Source organism: Salvelinus namaycush, chromosome 41 (genome assembly GCF_016432855.1).
Source record: "Salvelinus namaycush isolate Seneca chromosome 41, SaNama_1.0, whole genome shotgun sequence".
Lineage (NCBI taxonomy): Eukaryota > Metazoa > Chordata > Actinopteri > Salmoniformes > Salmonidae > Salvelinus > Salvelinus namaycush.
In genome coordinates this window covers 7,341,070-7,361,995 of record NC_052347.1, presented here as the reverse complement: position 1 = coordinate 7,361,995, position 20,926 = coordinate 7,341,070, and the positions used below count along the sequence as shown (strand labels likewise).

At 43.1% G+C, this 20,926-nt stretch overlaps 1 protein-coding gene across 5 annotated transcripts; it reads right to left on the bottom strand.

Moving 5' to 3' along the window:
• Positions 1-521: 521 nt before the first annotated feature.
• Positions 522-19,473, bottom strand: LOC120034417 (mitogen-activated protein kinase kinase kinase 14-like). 5 transcript variants are annotated; one of them, XM_038980961.1, is made up of 16 exons: positions 19,384-19,473; positions 7,972-8,238; positions 7,790-7,871; positions 7,374-7,608; positions 6,609-7,001; positions 6,365-6,499; positions 6,137-6,266; positions 4,491-4,619; positions 3,003-3,110; positions 2,722-2,882; positions 2,414-2,564; positions 1,929-2,261; positions 1,671-1,783; positions 1,362-1,503; positions 1,081-1,181; positions 522-927 (listed from the first exon to the last, which is right to left on the bottom strand). In XM_038980961.1, exons 2-16 carry the CDS (start codon positions 8,228-8,230, stop codon positions 763-765), a joined length of 2,637 nt encoding a protein of 878 aa, XP_038836889.1. In that variant the 5' UTR covers positions 8,231-8,238; positions 19,384-19,473; the 3' UTR covers positions 522-762. The 5 variants fall into 5 exon arrangements, with proteins under 5 accessions (XP_038836889.1, XP_038836891.1, XP_038836892.1 ...); XM_038980963.1 differs by having other exon boundaries at positions 6,609-6,998; XM_038980964.1 differs by having other exon boundaries at positions 6,609-6,899.
• Between the last annotated feature and the right edge of the window lie 1,453 nt (positions 19,474-20,926).

Below are 20,926 nucleotides of genomic sequence, written 5' to 3'. Positions count from 1 at the left end.
CATTTTCTCTAAAGAGAACACAAACACCACACGTGTGTGCTCCTGTAATATACAGGGATATCCATTTATAAGAAACATGACATTTGTCCCTTTATCCTCTGGGATCGGTGTCCCAATACCGTGACGATGGTTGCTAACGTGTGCGTTAATGTGACTAGAATAACGGAAGTAACATCCAACTTTCCGGGACATAGGTCTTATATGTGCAGAAAGCTTAAATTCTTGGTAATCTAACTGCACTGTCCACTTTACAGTAGATATTACAGTGAGAAATACCATTCTATTGTTTGAGAGTGCACAACAACAAAAAACTTGTCACATTCACCTCTAAAGGTAAATAATGTACTTACATTCAGTAATCTTGCTCTGATTTGTCATGAGGGTCCCAGAGATAAAATTGAGCATAGTTTTGTTTGATAAAATACATTTTTATACTCCAATGTAGGAACTGGGTTCTAAAGTTTGAACCCCTGCTGTTAATATTCTCCTACATTAATTTCACATTTCCACAAACTTCAAAGTCTCATTTCAATTGGTATCAAGAATATGCATATCCTTGCTTCAGGTCCTGAGCTACAGGCAATTAGATTTGGGTATGTCATTTTAGGCAAAAATTGAAACAAAGGGTACGATCCTTACGAGGATTAGACATTACACCCAGTTTGATAAAAAGCAGGATATACTGAGACAGGCGTACAAGAGTGAGTTCACAGTCCTGATGCTTGATGAGACTGCTACTGATGAGTGGGGGGAGTTGATGGCTCAGTCACGAGTCTCCAGCACCCCCTCCTTGACCCTCCATCTCCAGGCCTGGCAGTAGTCAGGAGCAGGGACACAGCAGAGCAGGAGGCCAGAGTCCTGTACCTCCTCATCATGGGCCACTGGCTCCTGCTCCTGAGTCTCCATGGTGAACACCCTCTCAGAGATCTAGGGGAGAGACACAGGTGGTGTAAGGTGCTGTAATGAAGGCCTGTGTGTAGTCGCCTGTGAAAAGGACAAGAGCATCAAAATGAAAATATGGTTGTGCACGACTTGTTGTCGGGAGGCATATTGAAAACTCAACCATGAGTCCTCACTCACCTGGTCGCTGATCCCTGTGGCGATGTGGCCCACCTTCACCCTGCGTTTCTCTCGGACCCGGATGCTTTGCCCATTTACGTCCGTGATGCAGACGTCAACTCCTGAGCCAATCACAGTGCAGAGAAACAGCCAACATGAGTGCACTGCATATGCTTTCTCAGCATGAGTGATATCTCTATGGGAATGAGGTCCTATCCAGTGGGAAACAATATGACATGATCCTCTTATCTAAACATCCTGAGCTGTAGCATCTTCCAGGGTCAGATAACAATGTCACTCACCCTCAAAGCATCGGGGTGGAGACAGGTGGCTTTGGTGAACCAGCCAGTCCATACTAAGAATCTGTCCGTCCGGTTGGCTGTTGTAGGAGAACACGCCAGAGCTGAGGTCATCACCTTGGCTGATGGACCAACGGCCAGAGTCCTGTAGTTAGGGGAGGAGGGAGACAGGGAAAAGAGAGGGAGAACTGTGAATGGGCTGATAATGTGACCTGAGAGACCCAGATACCAACCCACAGAAACACATTACACACTCTACAGCTGTTCATATTATCTAACATGTAGGTATGGCAGGCTTATATGGTGGGTTACCTTTCTGTCCCATAAGTCCCTGTTGGAGTAACAGTCACTGCTGCTCAGGCAGGACAGTAGCTGCTCCTGGGTTTCTGCTGAGTGCAGCTGAGACAGACTGGTCAGGTAGAACTCTGCAGACAAGCAGAAGAGGAGCGGTAAGAACAGAGGAGTTGACTTGAGTTGATATAGACTCACACAGATATACATCAAGTAAAATGAACTTAGATACACAGACTGACAGACAGCAAACACACAGAATGTTGCAACAACCCTTACCTCTCTCCAGTTTGCGCAGTTCAAGCTCCGATACGTTGGAGGTGACGTCGGCCATCTTGGGATTTCGCCATTCATGGAGTTGTGTCAGTAGAGAGCGAGGTGAGTCTGGAGGTGAGGCTGTCTCCTCTGTGTCTGCCTCACTGCCTTCCTCCTCCTCATCATTGTTCAGCTCCCTGCTCCCTGGGTTCATGGATTCCAGCCATAGCTCAGGGCTCTCCTCAGAGCAGGTGTCTCTGCTAAAGGGAGGCCAGGGCTGGCTAGACTGGCTGGGGCTGTCATCTATCTGTAGAGGCTCCTTATAGGACCCTCTGATGGGGCTGCTGAGTCCTCCCACTAAAGACACACAGTAGGGTTTTTAGTCAGTTATAAGGACTGATCTAAAAGCAGTAGGTTTGTTAGCCAGTATTCACATGAACATGGTTAACAGCCACAGTTTTTAACATCTAAGAACTGATCTAAGAACAGTGGCGGTGCTACACCCTCACCTTCTCTCAGAGCTCTGGCTGCTCTTCCCTTGAGCTCCGAGGCGGAGGCCCTCTTGGTTGGCTCCTTCTGTAGTCCCACCTTTATGACATCAGCAGTGAATTGACTGCAATCGGGCGGGATCTCCCTCAGAGGCGGTGGTTCATTGGCTATCTGTAACCATAGCCACATGAACAATCAATCCACGACACGAAGATTCAATCCAATCAGAGGCCTAATATTGGCTACGATTTTTTTTTTGAAACGTCAAAAGCTACATATGTGTCACACGTCAAGTATGAAGACAGGGTGGTGTTGTGTTGAATGATACCTTGAAGTACAGTGGGCGGGAGTAGTATCGTGTCCAGGGCTGGCAGCCATTGAGCATGTGCAGTAACATGCAGCAGCTGCTCCACACGTCTGCTTTGGCTCCGCGGCGGGTTTCCCCTTTCACAATCTCCGGGGCCATGTGTGTCTCTGTCCCCTTCAGATCTGCTTCCACACACATACACAGAGTATACATTCAGACATGACAACCAGGTCAAACACTTTATTGTTTTTGGTGTATCCCTCTTTTTTGTCTAGTGGGGGCTTGAGTTCATATTTTGCTACCTCCTTGGGATGCACTTAGGCTCTGTCCACCGATGTCCGTTCTCTCCGAGTGTCCAAAGTCACACAGAAAAGTGTCCCTCCCATCCTCTGACAGCAACACATTGTCCGCTGCAACACACACACACACACACACACACACACACACACACACACACACACACACACACACACACACACACACACACACACACACACACACACACACACACACACACACACACACACACACACACACACACACACACGTTAATCTGTGGCTATATACTGGATTTGGATATTGTTGTTCTATAATTCTGGGATGAGACAGCCAAATTTAGCAGCACTGTAGCTATGCAGCCGGGGCAAGGTTCTGGTAACCAGGGGGAAAAGAGAGTCAAATCCAAGTCATGTTGGCTATTAAGAAACAGCTGTTGGGGAAGGAATGAATCTGGGGCTTATAGCATAATAGACAGGCAGCAGGTGACTTGGCAAAACCTCCCCGTTGTATCTGTGCCTGTGGTGTGGCATATCTGACACCAGGTGGCATCTGAGCACTGAGCCATGTGGTTCCAACTGTCTATCCTTTGCTCTGTCTCTCTCTCTCTTCCTCTAGTTCTGTCTCTCCCTCTCTCTGGCTGGCGAGCGCATGCGCCCTCTAAAGAGCAGCGGTGAGTCACGCTGTGGGAAATTCCCGGCTTGGCGCGTTCTCAGCCTGTGATGCTCTGGTTTCACAACACAGGTGCGGGAGATCAAGACACGATCTGCGACTCTTGTGTTCCACATAACAACTGCAAAAACAGCCGAGAAACAACTTACTCTCACCAAGGCAAAATATGAATCAAAATATGAATATCCTGAACGTCTGCTTCTTCTATTCCTCTTTACATGTCAACTGCCTGCGGCTATGGAACCCTGACCTGTTCACCGGACGTGCTACCTGTCCCAGACCTGCTGTTTTCAACTCTCTAGAGACAGCAGGAGCGGTAGAGATACTCTCAATGATCGGCTATGAAAAGCCAACTGACATTTACTCCTGAGGTGCTGACTTGTTGCACCCTCGACAACTACTGTGATTATTATTATTTGACCATGCTGGTCATTTATGAACATTTGAACATCTTGGCCATGTTCTGTTATAATCTCCACCCGGCACAGCCAGAAGAGGACTGGCCACCCCTCATAGACTGGTTTTGGCCTTTCTAGGGAGTTTCTCCTAGTCACCGTTCTTCTACATCTGCATTGCTTCCTGTTTGGGGTTTTAGGCTGGGTTTCTGTACAGCACTTTGAGATATCAGCTGATGTAAGAAGGGCTATATAAATACATTTGATTTAATTTGACAAGTCTTGTAATTACTGTTTTAATAGCTGCCATAATCAAACCTAGTTTTAAAATGCCTAGTAAGAGTCAGTGTATGTGCCCAGGCATTCAGTTACCGTGTGTTTTATGAACCCTCTGCTGTAGTTTTGTTCATAAGTCAGCCATTTTCATTATCTCATGTCTCGGCCTACCCTTTATGTCCAGGTGCAGCACTCGTCTCTTCAGCAGGTGCTCCAGCGCCTCCAGGACCTGACAGTGGTAGTGTAGGGCCAGGTCCTCAGGTAGCCGACCCCTCTCTTTAATAAGCTGACCCACAGAGCCTAGAAGCAGATAATAGAGAAGAGGGCAGGAGGGGTCAGTGGGTGATGGAAAATCACCTCAAAATCATAGCGGTGATCTGAGGCATCCTTCGAGAAACTCCAACAGAGGTGTCTAGTAGTGATGCCCTGGTTGACTCATAACCCGGACGGGTTTAGGGTCATTAAATATTGTGTGGATGAAGGGCGGGTGGGTAGCGGGCAGGTTGAATAAAGAGAAACAATGCCTTTAAAAAATCCATAAATGTATAATTCCTGCGCAATTTATATCTATAGGCTACATTGAGGTTGTTCTTTAATTATTTTAGGCTACCTGGCATTAGTGCATAAACCTAGGAGTCTAACTGTACACGCGCCAAATAGCCTACATGCCAATAACCACATGCTTTTGGAAACGGGACAAAAAGTTTACGTCAATCCACAGATTTGAATTCAACAAGAGGAAAGCTTTGAAATGTTGAAGATAAAGAGAAAGGAGGGCCAGAAAAGTCATGTTGGGAAAATATTTGGTGAAGTGGTAAAAGTGTGATGATTGTGAGGAGCTATTCAAATTCAGTCACAAGACAAATAGGGAAGACAAATAGGGAAGTTCAAGGGAACTGTAGCCTACTGTTCCGATGGGTTTAGTGGAAACGGAAATCTGGACACTGACTGTAGGTCTATAACCTCTCACATAGCCTTAATATTAACTCCTGCAAAATTAAGGATTTCTTGCAGTGAAATGATACACCAAATGTAGGCTACATTCTGACTCAGGAACAGGAGTGGAGAAATATGATTTCTTTCTATCAGCATCTTGAGAGAATGCAAATACTCAGTTAGTACCTCTACAGATGGTATCTATCTTTATCAGCATCATAAAAGCTGATAGTATTTCAACCACGTAAAATATGCATCCAAGCCAAACTGAAATCTTATCAGAAACATGTTGGGTTGTTTTCTCAGCTTTCTACTTCCTTACAACCGGTCAAACTGATGTCATTTGGAAATTTAGCAGGGAAAATCGTTCTCCTTTAATTATTTTTTGGTCCCTAAACGTTTTTGCTCCACGAAAGAAGATGACAGAGAAAAACTTTACCGATGTCAACTAGATTAAAGCATTCATTCTATTGATTTATGACAATCTGGTGAGCAGGGGTTAATTTAGTCTTTGAGGGCAACATATAATGACAGAACAGAAGCTGCATGTATCTAATAATAGATAAGTTGACTAACAAATAGTCTACCAAAATGTCGGAAATTATAAGCTGAAACATATCTAAAATCAGGAGAAAATCTGCACCCCATGTCAAAAAAATTATTCTACCGTCTTTGACTGTAGCCTACAGCATTTTTCTATATTATAGCGGGTTAGGGTCAGGTGCAGGCCTCAGATTGTCACTTTATCACATATAGTCTGGTGGTTGCGGATGGGTTATTAGCAATTGCGGGTGGGTGCGGGTGAACAAACAGCTGGCCAGCACATAACTAGCGTCTAGGTCACTGCCTGAGATCGAGGTACAGTATAGTGTATAGCTCACCAGCTTTGAGGTCCATGAAGAGGACAACGTAGGGCCCCTCTCTGATCACTCCGAAGAGTTCCACCACGCGAGGAGACTTCAGGGCACTCCACGTACCCACTTCCTCACTACTAAAACTCTTCAGGAGAATCTGGGAGGAAGGAGAGGGAGAAGAGAGTTCAATAGTTATCAATAGTGAGAGATAACACACAGATAACGTATACACAGAGAGTGTAAGTGCTGTTGTACCTTTTTGGCGCCAAATCTGAAGTGTGTTCTGTTGTCTTGCACACTGTGCACTTCCCCGTATGACCCTGTGTTGATAGACTTGCAGAGGCTGTAGTCCTTCCCCTCCCTGTACTCATAATTCACAGGCTGAATATTCTAATAGGAAATGTGAGAGAACAATTGGCTGAGTTAATAAGGAGGAATCAGAAAAAGCCACAAGTAAACAACCGCATTTATCGACAACTACTGCAGTCTGGAAAGTTACCTCATTGAAGATCAGGCCCTCGTTGGTGTCAGTCTCTGAGACTTCTCCCTCCTTCTCCCTGACATCCCTTTCCACGTCTTTGCAGAAGTCTTTGCAGAAGGGACCTGCATAGCATCGGTCTTCCTGACTGACACTGCCCCTGAGCCCTGCTAGGGCCAATGAACAGTCTCCCACACTGCTGAGAGGAGAGTCTGAGTCACTCTCCTGCCCATAGGTGGAGAGGTTGGAGGGGGGGCTAAACACCTGGGGGCCCCAGTAGAGGTGGGAATGGCTGGGGCCCCTGTTGCAGTCCTGGAGGGGGTAAGGGGGGCATCTTGTGTCATGCGCCTCTAAACTCGGGATACTGCTACTGTATGAAGTGCTGATGTTACTTTGGTGCTCTGAAGCGTCCTGCTAAAGGGGAAAAAGACAAACCAACCACCAGGTGATTAAAGGTGACTGTCTGCCAGGAAAGAGCTTTCACCTCCAGGTAATGATACTGACACAGACACATATCTGTGTGGGTGAGGCTTCAAGACTATGGACACCTGAAAGGAAGCTTTGTCTCAGACAGTCAAGAGTTCTCTGAATCACTTCCTACCGGTTGGAAAGCTAATGTTTGTGCTAGGATGTTTGCTGATAGAAGCTCAAACACTATATGAGACCATCTACGGTTCATACTACAGACTATGAATCACAAGAAAGGCACTTCAAGTTCAACTAGAGTTCAACGTCATCCATTTTGTGTCTGACGGTAGGATGTTACAGGGAGAGTGCTCATCTTACCTGGGTCTGGATCAGTTGAGGAGAACTGCCAGTCTGGGTCTCCTGCTCAGGGACACCAGAAGGTACTCTACGTCTCTGTCTCTGCTTCCCTGTCTCCCTCTGCTCCTCTTTCTCCTCCTTCCTCTTCTGTTTCTTCCTTGGCTTCTTCCTGGGTGAGCAGTGGGCCGGGGAGCCTGGTTTGTCATGGTTGGAGGCTGCGGTGGAACACGCCACATTGTTGTGCTCTGATGAGTCCCTGTGGAAGACACAACAGCAATGCCTGTGTGAATACAGTACTGTCACAAAAACCGAAAACTGTAAGAAGACATTAGTGGTTTAAAGCTAATGCTTTGTAGCTAAAGAAGAAACCAAAATATTGAGAGAGTTGTAAGGAGATAATGATGGAGTGTGTTATGGAGGGATAAGTGAGGTCATACCGGTTGATTAAGCAGTTGGGGGACGCGACAAAGGAGCGTTCGGAGCAGGAAGGGCTGAACTGCTGAGAGTCTTGGGTTTCACCTGGGGAAGCACAGACAGCAGGTGTTAGCTTGGTGCCATTCTCTGTCTCTCTGCAATTAACCCTATCAAAACTAGTATCGCCCGTCCTTAGTATACTCACATTCAGCCTGGGCTATGAACGAGTTCTTCTGATAGTTCAGTGGACCTGCTTCACCCACTTGTTCTGCTGTGCCCTTCGTTAGGACTTTAATTATTCTGGGTTTTAAACAAGGCATGAAGTCCCCTTTGCTCTCCTTCCCCTCCTCGTCACTCGTCCTGTCTTCTGGGCTGGGGAGGCTTGCGTAAGACCCCTTCAGCTCTATTTGGGGTGACCCTGAGAACGGTCTGGTCGAGTTAAAGATCCTTCGCCTCACCGCCATCTCACCTGCTGGAGAAGGAAACAGAAAATGATGTCAATTCAGAATAAAACATGGTTTTATCCTGTTTACTAACTTCGCTGTTGGTTGGACTATTCAAAACGGTCCGTCCCTGAACAGCTCAGTGTACAGCACTTCATTTGAAGCACATCTCCACAACAACCAACTTGCTGATCTAAGCGATCCTCACACCTGTCCATTAGCAGAGAGCGGAGCAGAGCTTGTGATTGCAGGGACATTGAGTGGGTAATCAAAAACCCCAGTATAGCTTATTCACTTCTGGAAAGAGCCTCCCTCATGTCAACTGAACTTTGAACCTGCTAAGAAACGGAACAATGGCCGGCTTTGTGTGGCGGTGAAACAAGTCGATCTAGTAATTGTTTATCTCTGCCTTGTATTGCGCCTCATTCCAAAGTTCGAAAGCAAATATTTTTTTTGTGACCAATACATTTGATTTGATTTGAAACATATCACTTTCTCAACATGGAGGAAGTGTATGCTTGACACAGAAACTTGATCGCAACTCCTTCTCTGCTGAAACTTCATGTTTTGCGGTGAGCGAATGAGACAGGAAACTCGATCACGGCCTTGTTTTGACAGTTACAACTGTGTAGTTAACACCAGGAAGTAGTTGTGTTGTGAAGACTGCTACATGGCATGTTCAAGGAACAGGCCTGCCTCAGTTCCACAGAATAGAAGGAGTGTGTGTTGAAGGGCGCAATATTGGTCGAGCAGCACAAAACAATGTTGCACAACACCTGCCAAGATTTACACCTTAAGTTGACTCTCTGACAGCCTCTGTGCAAAATAAAATACACATGAAAACTGCTGGGATAAGATGCAATGAGCTAGACTGGTCAAACATGGCATAATTTATGTTTGTACAACAACAGTATATAGGTGTATGCTGTATTCCTGTATTTATTTTCAGTTAACAAGCATCAAGCATGGAGTATGTCTTTCAAATGAAAACCCCTCTGATCTGAGCATGTTTAATTCAGTAGAGAAATGCCAGAGAGGCTTTGGACCTAGGCCTGCTTAGTGAACACTGTAAGCTTAGAGCTGCAGAGCTAGGGTTGCTGCATGTTGCATCAGTGTGCCAGCACTTCACAGGAGTTTATCTTTCCCCCTCACTTTTGATCTTCCCTTAGACAGGTGCCCTGTTCCCTTTATGACACGCCAAGCTCAGGTTGACTACCGGGGTAAATGCTAAGCAAATACTCAACTACGCTGCTGAACAATTAATAAAATCGCCTCAGGACAATTTACATTGAACCCCCCCCCCCCCTCCTTTTGTATACTGCTACTACTTGCTGTTTGTTTGTTATCTATGCATAGTCACTTCACCCCCACCTACATGTACAGATTACCTCAACTAGCCTGTACCCCCGCACACTGACTCAGTACCGGTGCCCCCTGTATTTAGCCTCGTTATTGTTATTCTTACTCTCCACTTTCCTGTCTATCTCTCTGTCCCCTCCTTCACACACTTTGTCTAACCCAGACTCTGACCAGGCACACCAGCTTTCTCATTCACTGATCATCACTTCCTGCTAAAGCGAGAGATCCGCACACGTACCCCTCCTCCAAAACACAGCACCACACCCCAACTGAAATCAAGTGGGGTGGAAGTAAGAACAGGCCCTTTGACAAAGAACTGGACGGAAAAATAGACACTGAGGAAGGAAACATAGACCTACCGACAGAGGCAGGTCCGAATTGCAGGTCTGCAGTCTCTTCTGGTTATCCGTTTTTCACTAAACTAAAGTCAAATATTCTGCTAGTATATACCCCTATCCTTACAAATGATAACTCACTCTCTGTATTATAGGTCTCGTTCAACTCTCTCTCTCTCTCTCTCTCTCTACTTCACTCTGTAATCTTGCTGTGTATCTCGGTTGCTTGGTGTCGCTTGATCCCACTGGCCCACTGCCAACCTGGGTAGGAGCTGTGATTGGTGGATGGTGATTTACGGGAAATCCATCTCACTTCCCCACATCCCCCCTCCCTCTTTTCCCTGCAGCAGCAGGGCTGGCTTGCTCTTTCTGCACTGTCTCTCGCTCATGCTCAGTATCTTTCTGTACCATTTTCACTCTCCCTAAATAATGGGAAAATTAGAGCACATTATTAAAAAGCGCACTCAACAGTGTCCAAATCTAACCCATCTAACTCTTCAAATGTTAATTTGGGACCCAAAACAACAAACCTTGAAGATCTAATTCCCCAAAGTAAGGGGCCACGTGTTAGTTATTTACTAGACTATGTTATACTCTTTGGCCACACTTTAAGCCTCTCATTGTGCTGCGTTGGGGCTGCAGAAAGGGGTCAGGGTTCAGGGTTATGCTCTTAAAACACACTCAGGGTCAAATACCAAGCAAACGATGATGCATGAATAAGCCACTTGATCCCATCAGGCCAGAGTAGTCGCATCAATCATGTCAACAGGAACACCATGGTTCTGTTCTACATATAACCAAAGTTATGTGCTCCCATAAATCAATGATGCTGCTATCAATCCCCTCTGTCTGTATAATCTATAATATATGATTTTTAGTTATGGTGTGTTGAACTCCCAACCTTTAGCCCCTGCTGTTTTCCCTTCAGAATGACCCATGAGGATTACATGTGAGAATTGTGAGGTTTTAACTTATAGCATGGATAAGGTCGGCCTCCTTTTTGAGTTTGGGAAAATCTCAGTTCCTTTTTTGGTTTCCTCTTTTTTTGAGAGAGGAACTACAAATTACTCAGAACAGAGCCACTAAAGGGCAAGGAAACTCAGGGACCACATTTGGACATGTCAAACAACTCTTGTATCAAATCATAGGAGTGAGTGACAGCTCAAAGCAAGTAGCCTACAGTATATTAATTTATCATCACCCTTGACTCTTGCTTTATTTGACCTTGAGTAATATTAAATATTTTACTTATGATCGCGTCAACAGAGTGAATGTTATAAGTTTCTATCCTGGGATTAGCCTACATCCTCTGGCCTTGATGGATCACTCACAAGTAATGTGCCCTCTTAAAAACCTCTTGAAGAGGTTAAACTATGAGAACTACAGGCTAATGAGTGGTTGTAGAGCTGCACTCCACAGTCCAGAAAACCACTCTGACCATAGGGACCAGTCAATGTGATATATAAAGTAAGTCCTTCCCTAGCTGTACTCAGCATTTGGTAAACTGTGTGCAGATTCAGTTTGTTATTTCTCCATGTTGTGTTATTACAGCAATGTAACAATTTTGTTATAACAATGTAGGCCCCGGGCCTAACTGTCAATGTGACAATGTAATTGTGCTTAAGGGACCTGTCGACTCCCTATGGAAAACACATGCATGAAAAACATGAGCATGATACTTAGTGAGCAGAGTGGTAGGGGACAGTTGGAATCTTGGTGGAGGAGTGAGAGAATGTGGGGGGCAGAAAGGACAGGAACGGGAGGAGGGGTGGAAAGGGGATCCAAAAATGGCAGCTAGATTCTGGGGGAGTGAATGTAGACTGTAGAGTATACAACAAAGAAAGGAACAAATAGAGGAACTGCTGAAAAGATTAAGGATGGATACACACAGACACACAATGACCACTGACTCATATACGCCCACTCAGATTAGCAGAATACCAGAGGCTTGAGTAAGGACAGCCGAGGGCTCCATCTCCTGCAGGACCTGGATAATTTAACACACCAGTACGCCTACGACATCCTTGGATACCTACCAGTACTTCTGGGCCCCCCAGTCCCTCACAGAGCACTGTTACGAGGCATTCATTCAGTGCCTAGCAAGCAACTCATGGGAATCAAAAATGAATTCACTCTCAATGAGTGAATGACGCAGGGTATCAGAGGGGGTGAAGGCCTCTGTGCATAGCAACACATTCTTAACCCGCCAGAAAGACAACACCTATTTACTCTGGGGTTAAAAATGCATCATAGACATAGAGAGACATAGAGAAGGACATTGCTTCACTTAGTCATTTCATCAGGTTCGCGTCTGGTCCCTGAGTGGAAGACTTTAGCCCAGTGGTGTAGTAGGGGCTATACGCTGTATACCCACTATTCTTTTCAGTGGGCATTGCGTATACTCACTTTTTAATCACCACTGATGCTGTTCTCTGTTTTGTTCTACGACCCCCACAAGTGTCACAGGACTCTTCTGAAGGTAACCAGGTATCAGTTAACTTCTTTGGGGTAGGGGGCAGTATTATCACGTCCGGATGAAAAGCGTGCCCAGAGTAAACTGCCTGCTACTCAGGCCCAGAGGCTAGGATATGCATATTGTTAGTAGATTTGGATAGAAAACACTCTGAAGTTTCTAAAACTGTTTGAATGATGTCTGTGAGTATAACAGAACTCATATGGCAGGCGAAAACCCGAGAAAAATCCAACCAGGAAGTGGGAAATCTGAGGTTTGTAGTTTTTCAAGTGATTGCCTTTCCAATATACAGTGTAAATGGGGTCATATTGCACTTAGCTAAGGCTTCCACTAGATGTCAATAGTCTTTAGAACGTTGTTTCAGGCTTCTATTGTGAAAGAGGAGCGAATACGAGCTGTTTGAACCAGTGGTCTGGCTGAAAGCCTTGAGTTTGGTCACGCGCGAGCTCCGTTCCCTTTCATTTCTAAAGACAAAGGAATTGTCCGGTTGGAATATTATTGAAGATTTATGATAAAAACATCCTAAAGATTGATTCTATACATCGTTTGACATGTTTCTACAAACTGTAATGGAACTTTTTTGACTTTTCGTCTGGACTTAGTGCCTGCGCCTTGTGCATTTGGATTACTGGACTAAACGTGCGAACAAAAAGGAGGTATTTGGACATAAAGATGAACTTTATCGAACAAAACAAACATTTATTGTCTAACATGGAGATCTAGGAGTGCCATCAGATGAAGATAATCAAAGGTAAGTGATTAATTTTAACGCTATTTCTGACTTTTGTGACACCTCTCCTTGATTGGAAAATGGCTGTATGGTTTTCTGTGGCTAGGCGCTGACCTAACATAATCGCATGGTGTGCTTTTGCCGTAAAGCCCTTTTGAAATCAGACACTGTGGCTGGATTAACAAGAAGTTTATCTTTAAAATGGTGTATAATACTTGTATGTTTGAGGAATTTTTATTATGAGATTTCTGTTGTTTGAATTTGGCGCCCTGCACTTTCACTGGATGTTGGTCAGGTGGGACGCTACCGTCCCACTGGTGCCAGACAGGTAAAAAAAATGAATGGGTTAATTTTTTTTTTTTTTTAAATAAATCTGAGCTTTCTTATATCTCATTGATATAAGACAGACACTTCAAAATCTTATTCCTTTGGATACATTTTTTGACTGTCTGTTTTGCCATTTATGAATGTGTCATTTCATGTGTTTCTATGGGCAAATTCTATATTTTATCAAATCATTTGTAAATATATGTATTTTTTATACCTACAGGGTCCTTAAATTCTAAATCAAATAGCTAAATGATCCATGGTATGACCATCTTAAAACAATTCCATATGTTAGGCAAGTATAACCCCCCCATACCGACTTTGTGCCATACCGTAATACCGGCACTAAAACACACAACGGCAATCAGAAGGTTATCAATGCTAACAAGTACATGTAAAATCCCATAGCAAATGCTAGCTAAATGCTAACATGCAAACCTTTCACACAAACTATTTGGAGTACAGACATCCCAGCTCATACAGTTATACAAGTAACTCAAAAATGCTACTCAAACAAATATTAGACAGCAAGCCTCTTGATCCAGGAGGGGATTCTCTTCTGTTAACAAGAGGAGCTTGATTGCAAAATGCTAACCACTTAAGCTTACTACAAGCTCTACGCAGACGTACGATTCGGAGTGTTGCAATGTAATTTTTCATCACAAAAGGGGCGTATCTTTGTAATAGGCTCCGGCTTTTTACTTACTTTTTTACTACCTGAAAATGAAGACACGCTGTATCATTCCTTCCGCAGTGGGGGCAGTGTTGTCGCTTGGCTCCTTGATCTGATCTATAGGCTATATAGACTATTCATCAAAGCAGGGATGGGCATGAGTAATCGAGTACCCGAACGTCAAAGCTCGTTCTTTAACCAGAGATCACAGTTACATTTTGTCCCAATTGTTTTATTTATTTTGTCTTGAAGACAATGTTAATTTGCTTTGCCTCTAGTGTTCCAGAGAACGCCAAGTGTGTGCAAAGCTGTCATTAAGGCAAAGGGTGGCTACTTTGAAGAATCTCAAATATAAAATATATTTTGATTTGTTTAACCTTTTTTTTGGTTACTACATGATTGATTCCATATGTGTTATTTCATAGTTTTGATGTCTTCACTATTATTCTACAATGTAGAAAATAGTAAGAAATAAAGAAAAACCCTGGAATGAGTAGGTGAGTCTAAACTTTTGATTGGTACTATATTGGCAATTTAGCAATTAGGATTTGTTATCTGTAATGGTTATGATAAATTAGGCATGTTGACACAGGCCTATAGATAAATACTCACACACTTCTTTCCAGCGCAGTCTTTGTGTTAAAAAAACTGAGTACCCAAAAATGTCAAATGCCCATCCCCACATTAAAGTAACCTATTTTGCATTGATAACCAAATATAATCTCAGCGACAGTTCAAACAGTAAACCAAACAACAAGAATCAACCCCAAAAGTTATTTAGTTTAAAAGTAATAACTACAGTAATAACTAGTTATTATTATGAAATGGTAGAACCTGCTGTAGCCAACTAGCTAGCCATGTGCTTTTTTTCTCCAGTGACCAAAACATGATGGCATGTTACAGTGTATATTCATATTCTTATTCAATTGGAAAGGAAAAAAATTGTTATATTCCATTTAGTCTATAGCTTTACTAAAACTGTATCATTATGTAAACTTATGTGAATAAACATCAAAATAAATAAAATTAATCACAATTGGGACCTTTACAGCAAAAAAAAAAAAAAACTTTTCAAATGCAAAAGAGGAAAAGAGGGGCATGAGTCACTCACCAAGGCTACATGCTTGACTGATTCAAGCAGTCCTCTTGCATAGCCAGAGAGAAGTCATTACATGACAAGTCACAGTTCCCAGATATTTGAAGTTAATTTTTGATCAGCTCTGTGCTACATTGGTTTCTTGAGTCTGACCATTTAATGGTCATCAGACAGAAAATCCTCTCTACAAAGGCATTTGAGTCTGGCACACTGAGGACAAATGAGACAATCCTGAAGATGTTGATCAAGTTGGCTTTCCCTGGGTTTTGGTAAACTGCCACCTGCTTCTCACTGGTGGATTTTGTGGTATCCTGTCTGGCTTTCTGTATTTCCTCCCAGCTAGCACAAAACTCTTCATAGAGTTGGTCCATACTGACTGTCTCTGTCATTTTGAGGGCAACCACCACCTGCTCCAGGTCAGTGAAGGAGAGCTCCTCATAGAGGCCGATCAGTTTCACCATTACATTTTCTGGTGAGAAATCAAACCACTTGTAATGTAATGACAGTGTCATAGAACTTCAAAGTCCTCTTGCTGCTTGGACATTTGTGCTGACAATTGTTTGTCCATCAGCTGCTTGGTCTGGTATCAGAGAAAAAAACTGTCCTGTTTCAGCTGACGCATCTTAAATTCGGAACTTTTGGACTTCCTCGTAAAACATCTGTGATGGAGAGCATTGTTTCCTCCAGCTTTTTTACGAGTTGGTCAAAAACACACCCACTTTGTGGAAAAAGCACAGATAAATCTCAGCAGCTTCCGTTTTTTCTTCATACTCAAAAATACTCTTCAGTTCCACAGGACAGGTCTCTCCAAGGGACCTGAAGTATGATGTAAGAGCTGGCCAGCTTTGCTGGAGACGATGGACAGCTGGATGAAGAGAGAGCCATCGTGTGCAAACATGTCGCAGGATTTCACGCCACTCAGTGTCAACAAAGGCAAAAAAATGCACGAAGTTCCTCTCTTCGGGAAGCAGATACTGATAAGTGCCTGTAGATCTGTAAAACAATTGTCTCAATATCCACTGACAGCTGATCGCAGGTGTGCTTGCAGGCATTATGAGCTATGTGAGCTGGGCAATTAGCTTTCAGAATGCGATTGTTGGCACTGCTCAATAACTGGTAAACGGAGAGGTGTTTTCCCATTATGTCAGTTTCCGCAGTAGACGTCACGAAGAATGCACCAATATTGCTAGCACTTTTAGCTAGCGTGGCCTGCTGAGTTAGGGCATTCTCCCCTTCATGACCAATTGAGAATTCCCGACGCATAAAGTACAGAAAGCTTTCGTCGAGTTACCACTGACGGGCTTAACCCACGTCTTTTTTGCTTCACATTGTTTGTTGTAGCTGCACAGTCTTTTTTGCATGTTTATCCATATTTCCTTGATATGCCAAACCGACCGAACAATAACAGAAATTACTTTGCAGGAATTGGCGCGTTTACACTGTACTGTGATTGGATAAATATACGGGACAAGGGAGGTCCCGTATGGGACAAACCAATTTAGCCCAATATAAGGGACATCCCGGCTAACACGGGACAGTTAGCAACCCTAACTGCGACCTGGCCAAGATAAAGCAAAGCAGTGCGACAAAAACAACAACACAGTGTTACACACAAACAAATGTACAGTCAATAACACTATAGAAAAATCAACGTACAGTGTGTGCAAATGTAGAAGAGTAGGGAGGTAAGGCAATAAATAGGCCATAGAGGCTAAATAATTACAATTACAATTTAGCATTAACACTAGAGTGATAGATGTGCAGATGCTGCCCCTGAACAAGACAGTTAACCCACTGTTCCTAGGCCGTCATTGTAAATAAGAACTTGTTCTTAACTGACTTGCCTCTTTAAATAAAGGTAAAATAAACTAGCAAGGAAAGCTGATTCTTCCTTGTTTTCACAAAATGAAAAGACAACATGAAAAAACTTCGCTATCGCCCACTTGTGAATGGGAATGAGCCCGGCAAGGACATCATGTTACAAAAAGGTTTTCGCTACTCCTAAAATCCCACTCCACCCACGCACGAAGATCAATGGAGTGAAACTTGATAGATACCTAGCTACTATGTCAGCAATCCAAATGCCCAAATGCCCGAGCATTTAACACATTTTAGACAGTTAACTTAGTAGTTATATCTAGCTGCAAACATTTAGTTGTGAATTCCATACTGTAACTATGCTATGGTGTATGCTGCACAACAGTGAGTGACTCAAAAGGCTTCGGTCTCTTGTTTTTGTGTGCTTGTAATAACAACATGTGACTGGGAACTACCAGTAAGCTTCATAATGTAAAATAATGTGAGAAGTGAAATGAAGAACCTGTGTGCTTGTACAGACAACTGGTAGAGGGTTGATAAGCCAATTGGTTTATCAAATTCAGCAGCTTGTCCAAAAATAGCCTACTAGACAATTAAACTGCGAGCATGAAAAACCCATGTTTTGAGGGAGCGTGCAATTCTGACTGCAGCACTGTCAATCAGGGCTGTTGCCAGAGAATTGAATGTTAATTTCTCTACCATAAGCTACCTCCAACATAATTTTAGAGAATTTGGCAGTACTTCCAACCGGCCTCATAACCGCAGACCACGTGTATGGCGTTGTGTGGGTGAGCAGTTTGCTGATGTCAACGTTGTGAACAGATTGTCAAATGGTGGCGGTGGAGTTATGCTATGGGCAGGCATAAGCTACGGACAATGAATACAATTGCATTTTATCTATGGCAATTTTAATGCACAGAGATACCGGGACGAGGTCCTGAGGCCCATTGTCGTGCCATTCATTCGCCGCCATCACCTCATGTTTCAGCGTGATAATGCACGGCCCCATATTGCAAGGATCTGTACACAATTCCAGGAAGTTTAAAATGTCCCAGTTCTTCCATGGCCTGCATACTCACCAGACATGTCACCCATTGAGCATGTGCGAGATGCTCTGAATGGATGTATACGACAGCATGTTCCAATTCCCGCCAATATCCAGCAACTTCGCACCGCCATTTAAGAGGAGTGGGACAACATTCCACAGCCCACAATCAGCAGCCTGATCAACTCTATGTGAAGGAGATGTGTCGTGCTGCATGAGGCAAATGGTGGTCACACCAGACACTGACTGGTTTTCTGTTCCAAACCCCTACTTGTGACCAACAGATGCATATCTGTATTCCCAGTCATGTGAAATCCATAGATTAGTGCCTAAGGAATTTATTTCAATTGACTATTTCCTTATATAAACTGTAACTCAGTAAAATCTTTGAAATTGTTGCATGTTGCTTTTATATTTTTGTTCAGTATACAATTCCGATGCTGTGTTTTAAAGTTGAAAAAAAGTCAACAATCATGACTTTCCAACCGGTTTTCGAAACATATGTTGATATGCCCCTTGTCTTTCATATCAGCGAGAAAGAATCCTTCAAATAAAAAAGATACACTTACTGTAGAGTTTTGCACAGATCCACAAGCTGTGCAAGCCTCCAGTTGAGGAACTACACTTCCTCCCCAATTACACTTACACACAGGTGTTCGGAGCACATTAGATAGCTATTTAGCACAGATGGCCACCTATGTCTTCAATAAACAAGCGATGTATATTGGAGATATATTTGGACGTGTGGTAACACTAACCCTATAAAGGTGTGATAGCTATTTAGCACAGATGGCCACCTATGTCTTCAATAAACAAGCGATGTATATTGGAGATATATTTGGACGTGTGGTAACACTAACCCTATAAAGGTGTGTAGTAATTTAACCTTTTATTTTATTAAAATGATTTCCCTCTGATATGGAAGATACGTTGCTTATGTTTCCAAAAAACGTTCCGCAAGCGTCGGCGGCTCTTAACAAAACAACCGGGTCAGGAAATACTATCGTCAACAGGCGGTGTACTGTACTGTAATATCTGGCAATATCTACTGTAATAGCCTATGTGGTAACTTCGTGCATAACATCTACCTGGGTCATTTGTTATCTTAAATGTAACAACTAAGAAGTTCTTAAGTAATGAAAGTTTTGTCGTTTCATAAAAAATGTCATTATGCTATGGTCGAGAAAATGTTGACGCGACTTCACTTCACCTCCTTTTCCTCCGCCATTTAAAATGTACTTAAACCCATTTGCTAAGAAAGTTATTCATCTTGTGGGCATATTCAATTCTGATGTCTTTATAGTTGATATTGACCTACCTTTGTTCAAGTCTAAAGGCGTCGGCTGTTTTCAGGATCTACACAGTTCGCTAAAAATGTCCAACGTTGAAAATTATGATTGCGTCACCGGAGGGGTGTGGATATGAAAATCGAAAGTACATGATCGTTTTCGAAGTTAGGATTGCATGGAGGAAGTGTGTGGTTCTTGTGTACAATTACTTTAGTAAAGATCAAGGCTGCGTTTAAACAGGCAGTCAATTTCTGATCTTTTTTTCCACTCGTTTGTATTTTCTCACAAATCAAATCTTTTCAATCAGATTTTTTCGGTGGCGATCTGATTGAAAAAATCTGAATTGGGCTGCCTGTCTTAACGCAGTCTAAATGTTTTCACAATGTAGGCACAACTTTTCTCAACTAAGTTATATCGAACTTGGAAGCTATGGATAGTGAGGATCCGTAGCGACCACTAGCGGCTGCCCAGGCTAATCCAAGCGCTAGCGGAGGTTTCTCTGACAAGGCATGCTCGGTGGCACCCAAGTATGAGAAAGTGTGCATAAAGCGAAGGGCAAGCAGCGGTGCGTGGGTAAAATCACTGGGGAAGCCAAGTCAGGAAAAAATAGCAATTTTACAACCTATGTGCTGTGATAATTGCGTTTGCTCTATAATATCCTGTTAGTTCATATGCCATGGTTCCCCAACTGGCGGTCCAGTTTTATTTACCCCCCCCCCAAGTTTTCTGAGCAAAAAATTTATAAATATGCAGTACCAGTCAAAAGTTTGGACACACCTACTCATTCAAGGGTTTTTCTTTATTTTTACTATTTTCTACATTGTAGAATAATAGCGAAGACATCAAAACTATGAAATAACACATATGGAATCATGTAGTAACCAAAAAAGTGTTAGACAAATCAAAATATATTTTATATTTGAGATTCTTCAAAGTAGCCACCCTTTGCCGTGATGACAGCTTTGCACACCATTGGCATTCTCTCAACCAGCTTCATGAGGTAGTCACCTGGAATGTATTTCAATTAACAGGTGTGCCTTGTTAAAAGTGTGTGGAATTTCTTTCCTTAATGCAGTTGAGCCAATCAGTTGTGTTGTGACAAGGTAGGGGTGATATACAGAAGATGGCCCTATTTGGTAAAATACCAAGTCCATATTATGGCAAGAACAGCTCAAATAATCAAAGAGAAATGACAGTCCATCATTACATTAAGACATGACGATCAGTCAATGCAGAACATTTCAAGAACTTTGAAAGTTTCTTCAAGTGCAGTCGCAAAAACCATCAAGCACTATTATGAAACTGGCTCTCATGAGAACCACCACAGGAAAGGAAGACCCAGAGTTCGCTTTGCTGCAGAGGATAAGTTCATTAGAGTTACCAGCCTCAGAAAATGCAGCCCAAATAAATGCTTCACAGAGTTCAAGTAACAGACACATCTCAACATCAATTGTTCAGAGGATACTGCATGAATCAGGCCTTCATGGTCGAATTTCTGCAAAGAAACCACTACTAAAGGACACCAATAATAATAAGAGACTTGCTTGGGCCAAGAAACACGAGCAATGGACA

Coding starts and splice junctions, on each gene's coding strand:
- LOC120034417 (XM_038980961.1), bottom strand. CDS start 8,230: ATGGCGGTGAGGCGAAGGATCTTTAACTCGACCAGACCGTTCTCAGGG. Junction 2,262..2,413: donor AGCCAGAGCTCTGAGAGAAG/GTGAGGGTGTAG, acceptor GTGTGTCTTTAG/TGGGAGGACTCAGCAGCCCC. Junction 1,182..1,361: donor TCCACCCCGATGCTTTGAGG/GTGAGTGACATT, acceptor TGATTGGCTCAG/GAGTTGACGTCTGCATCACG.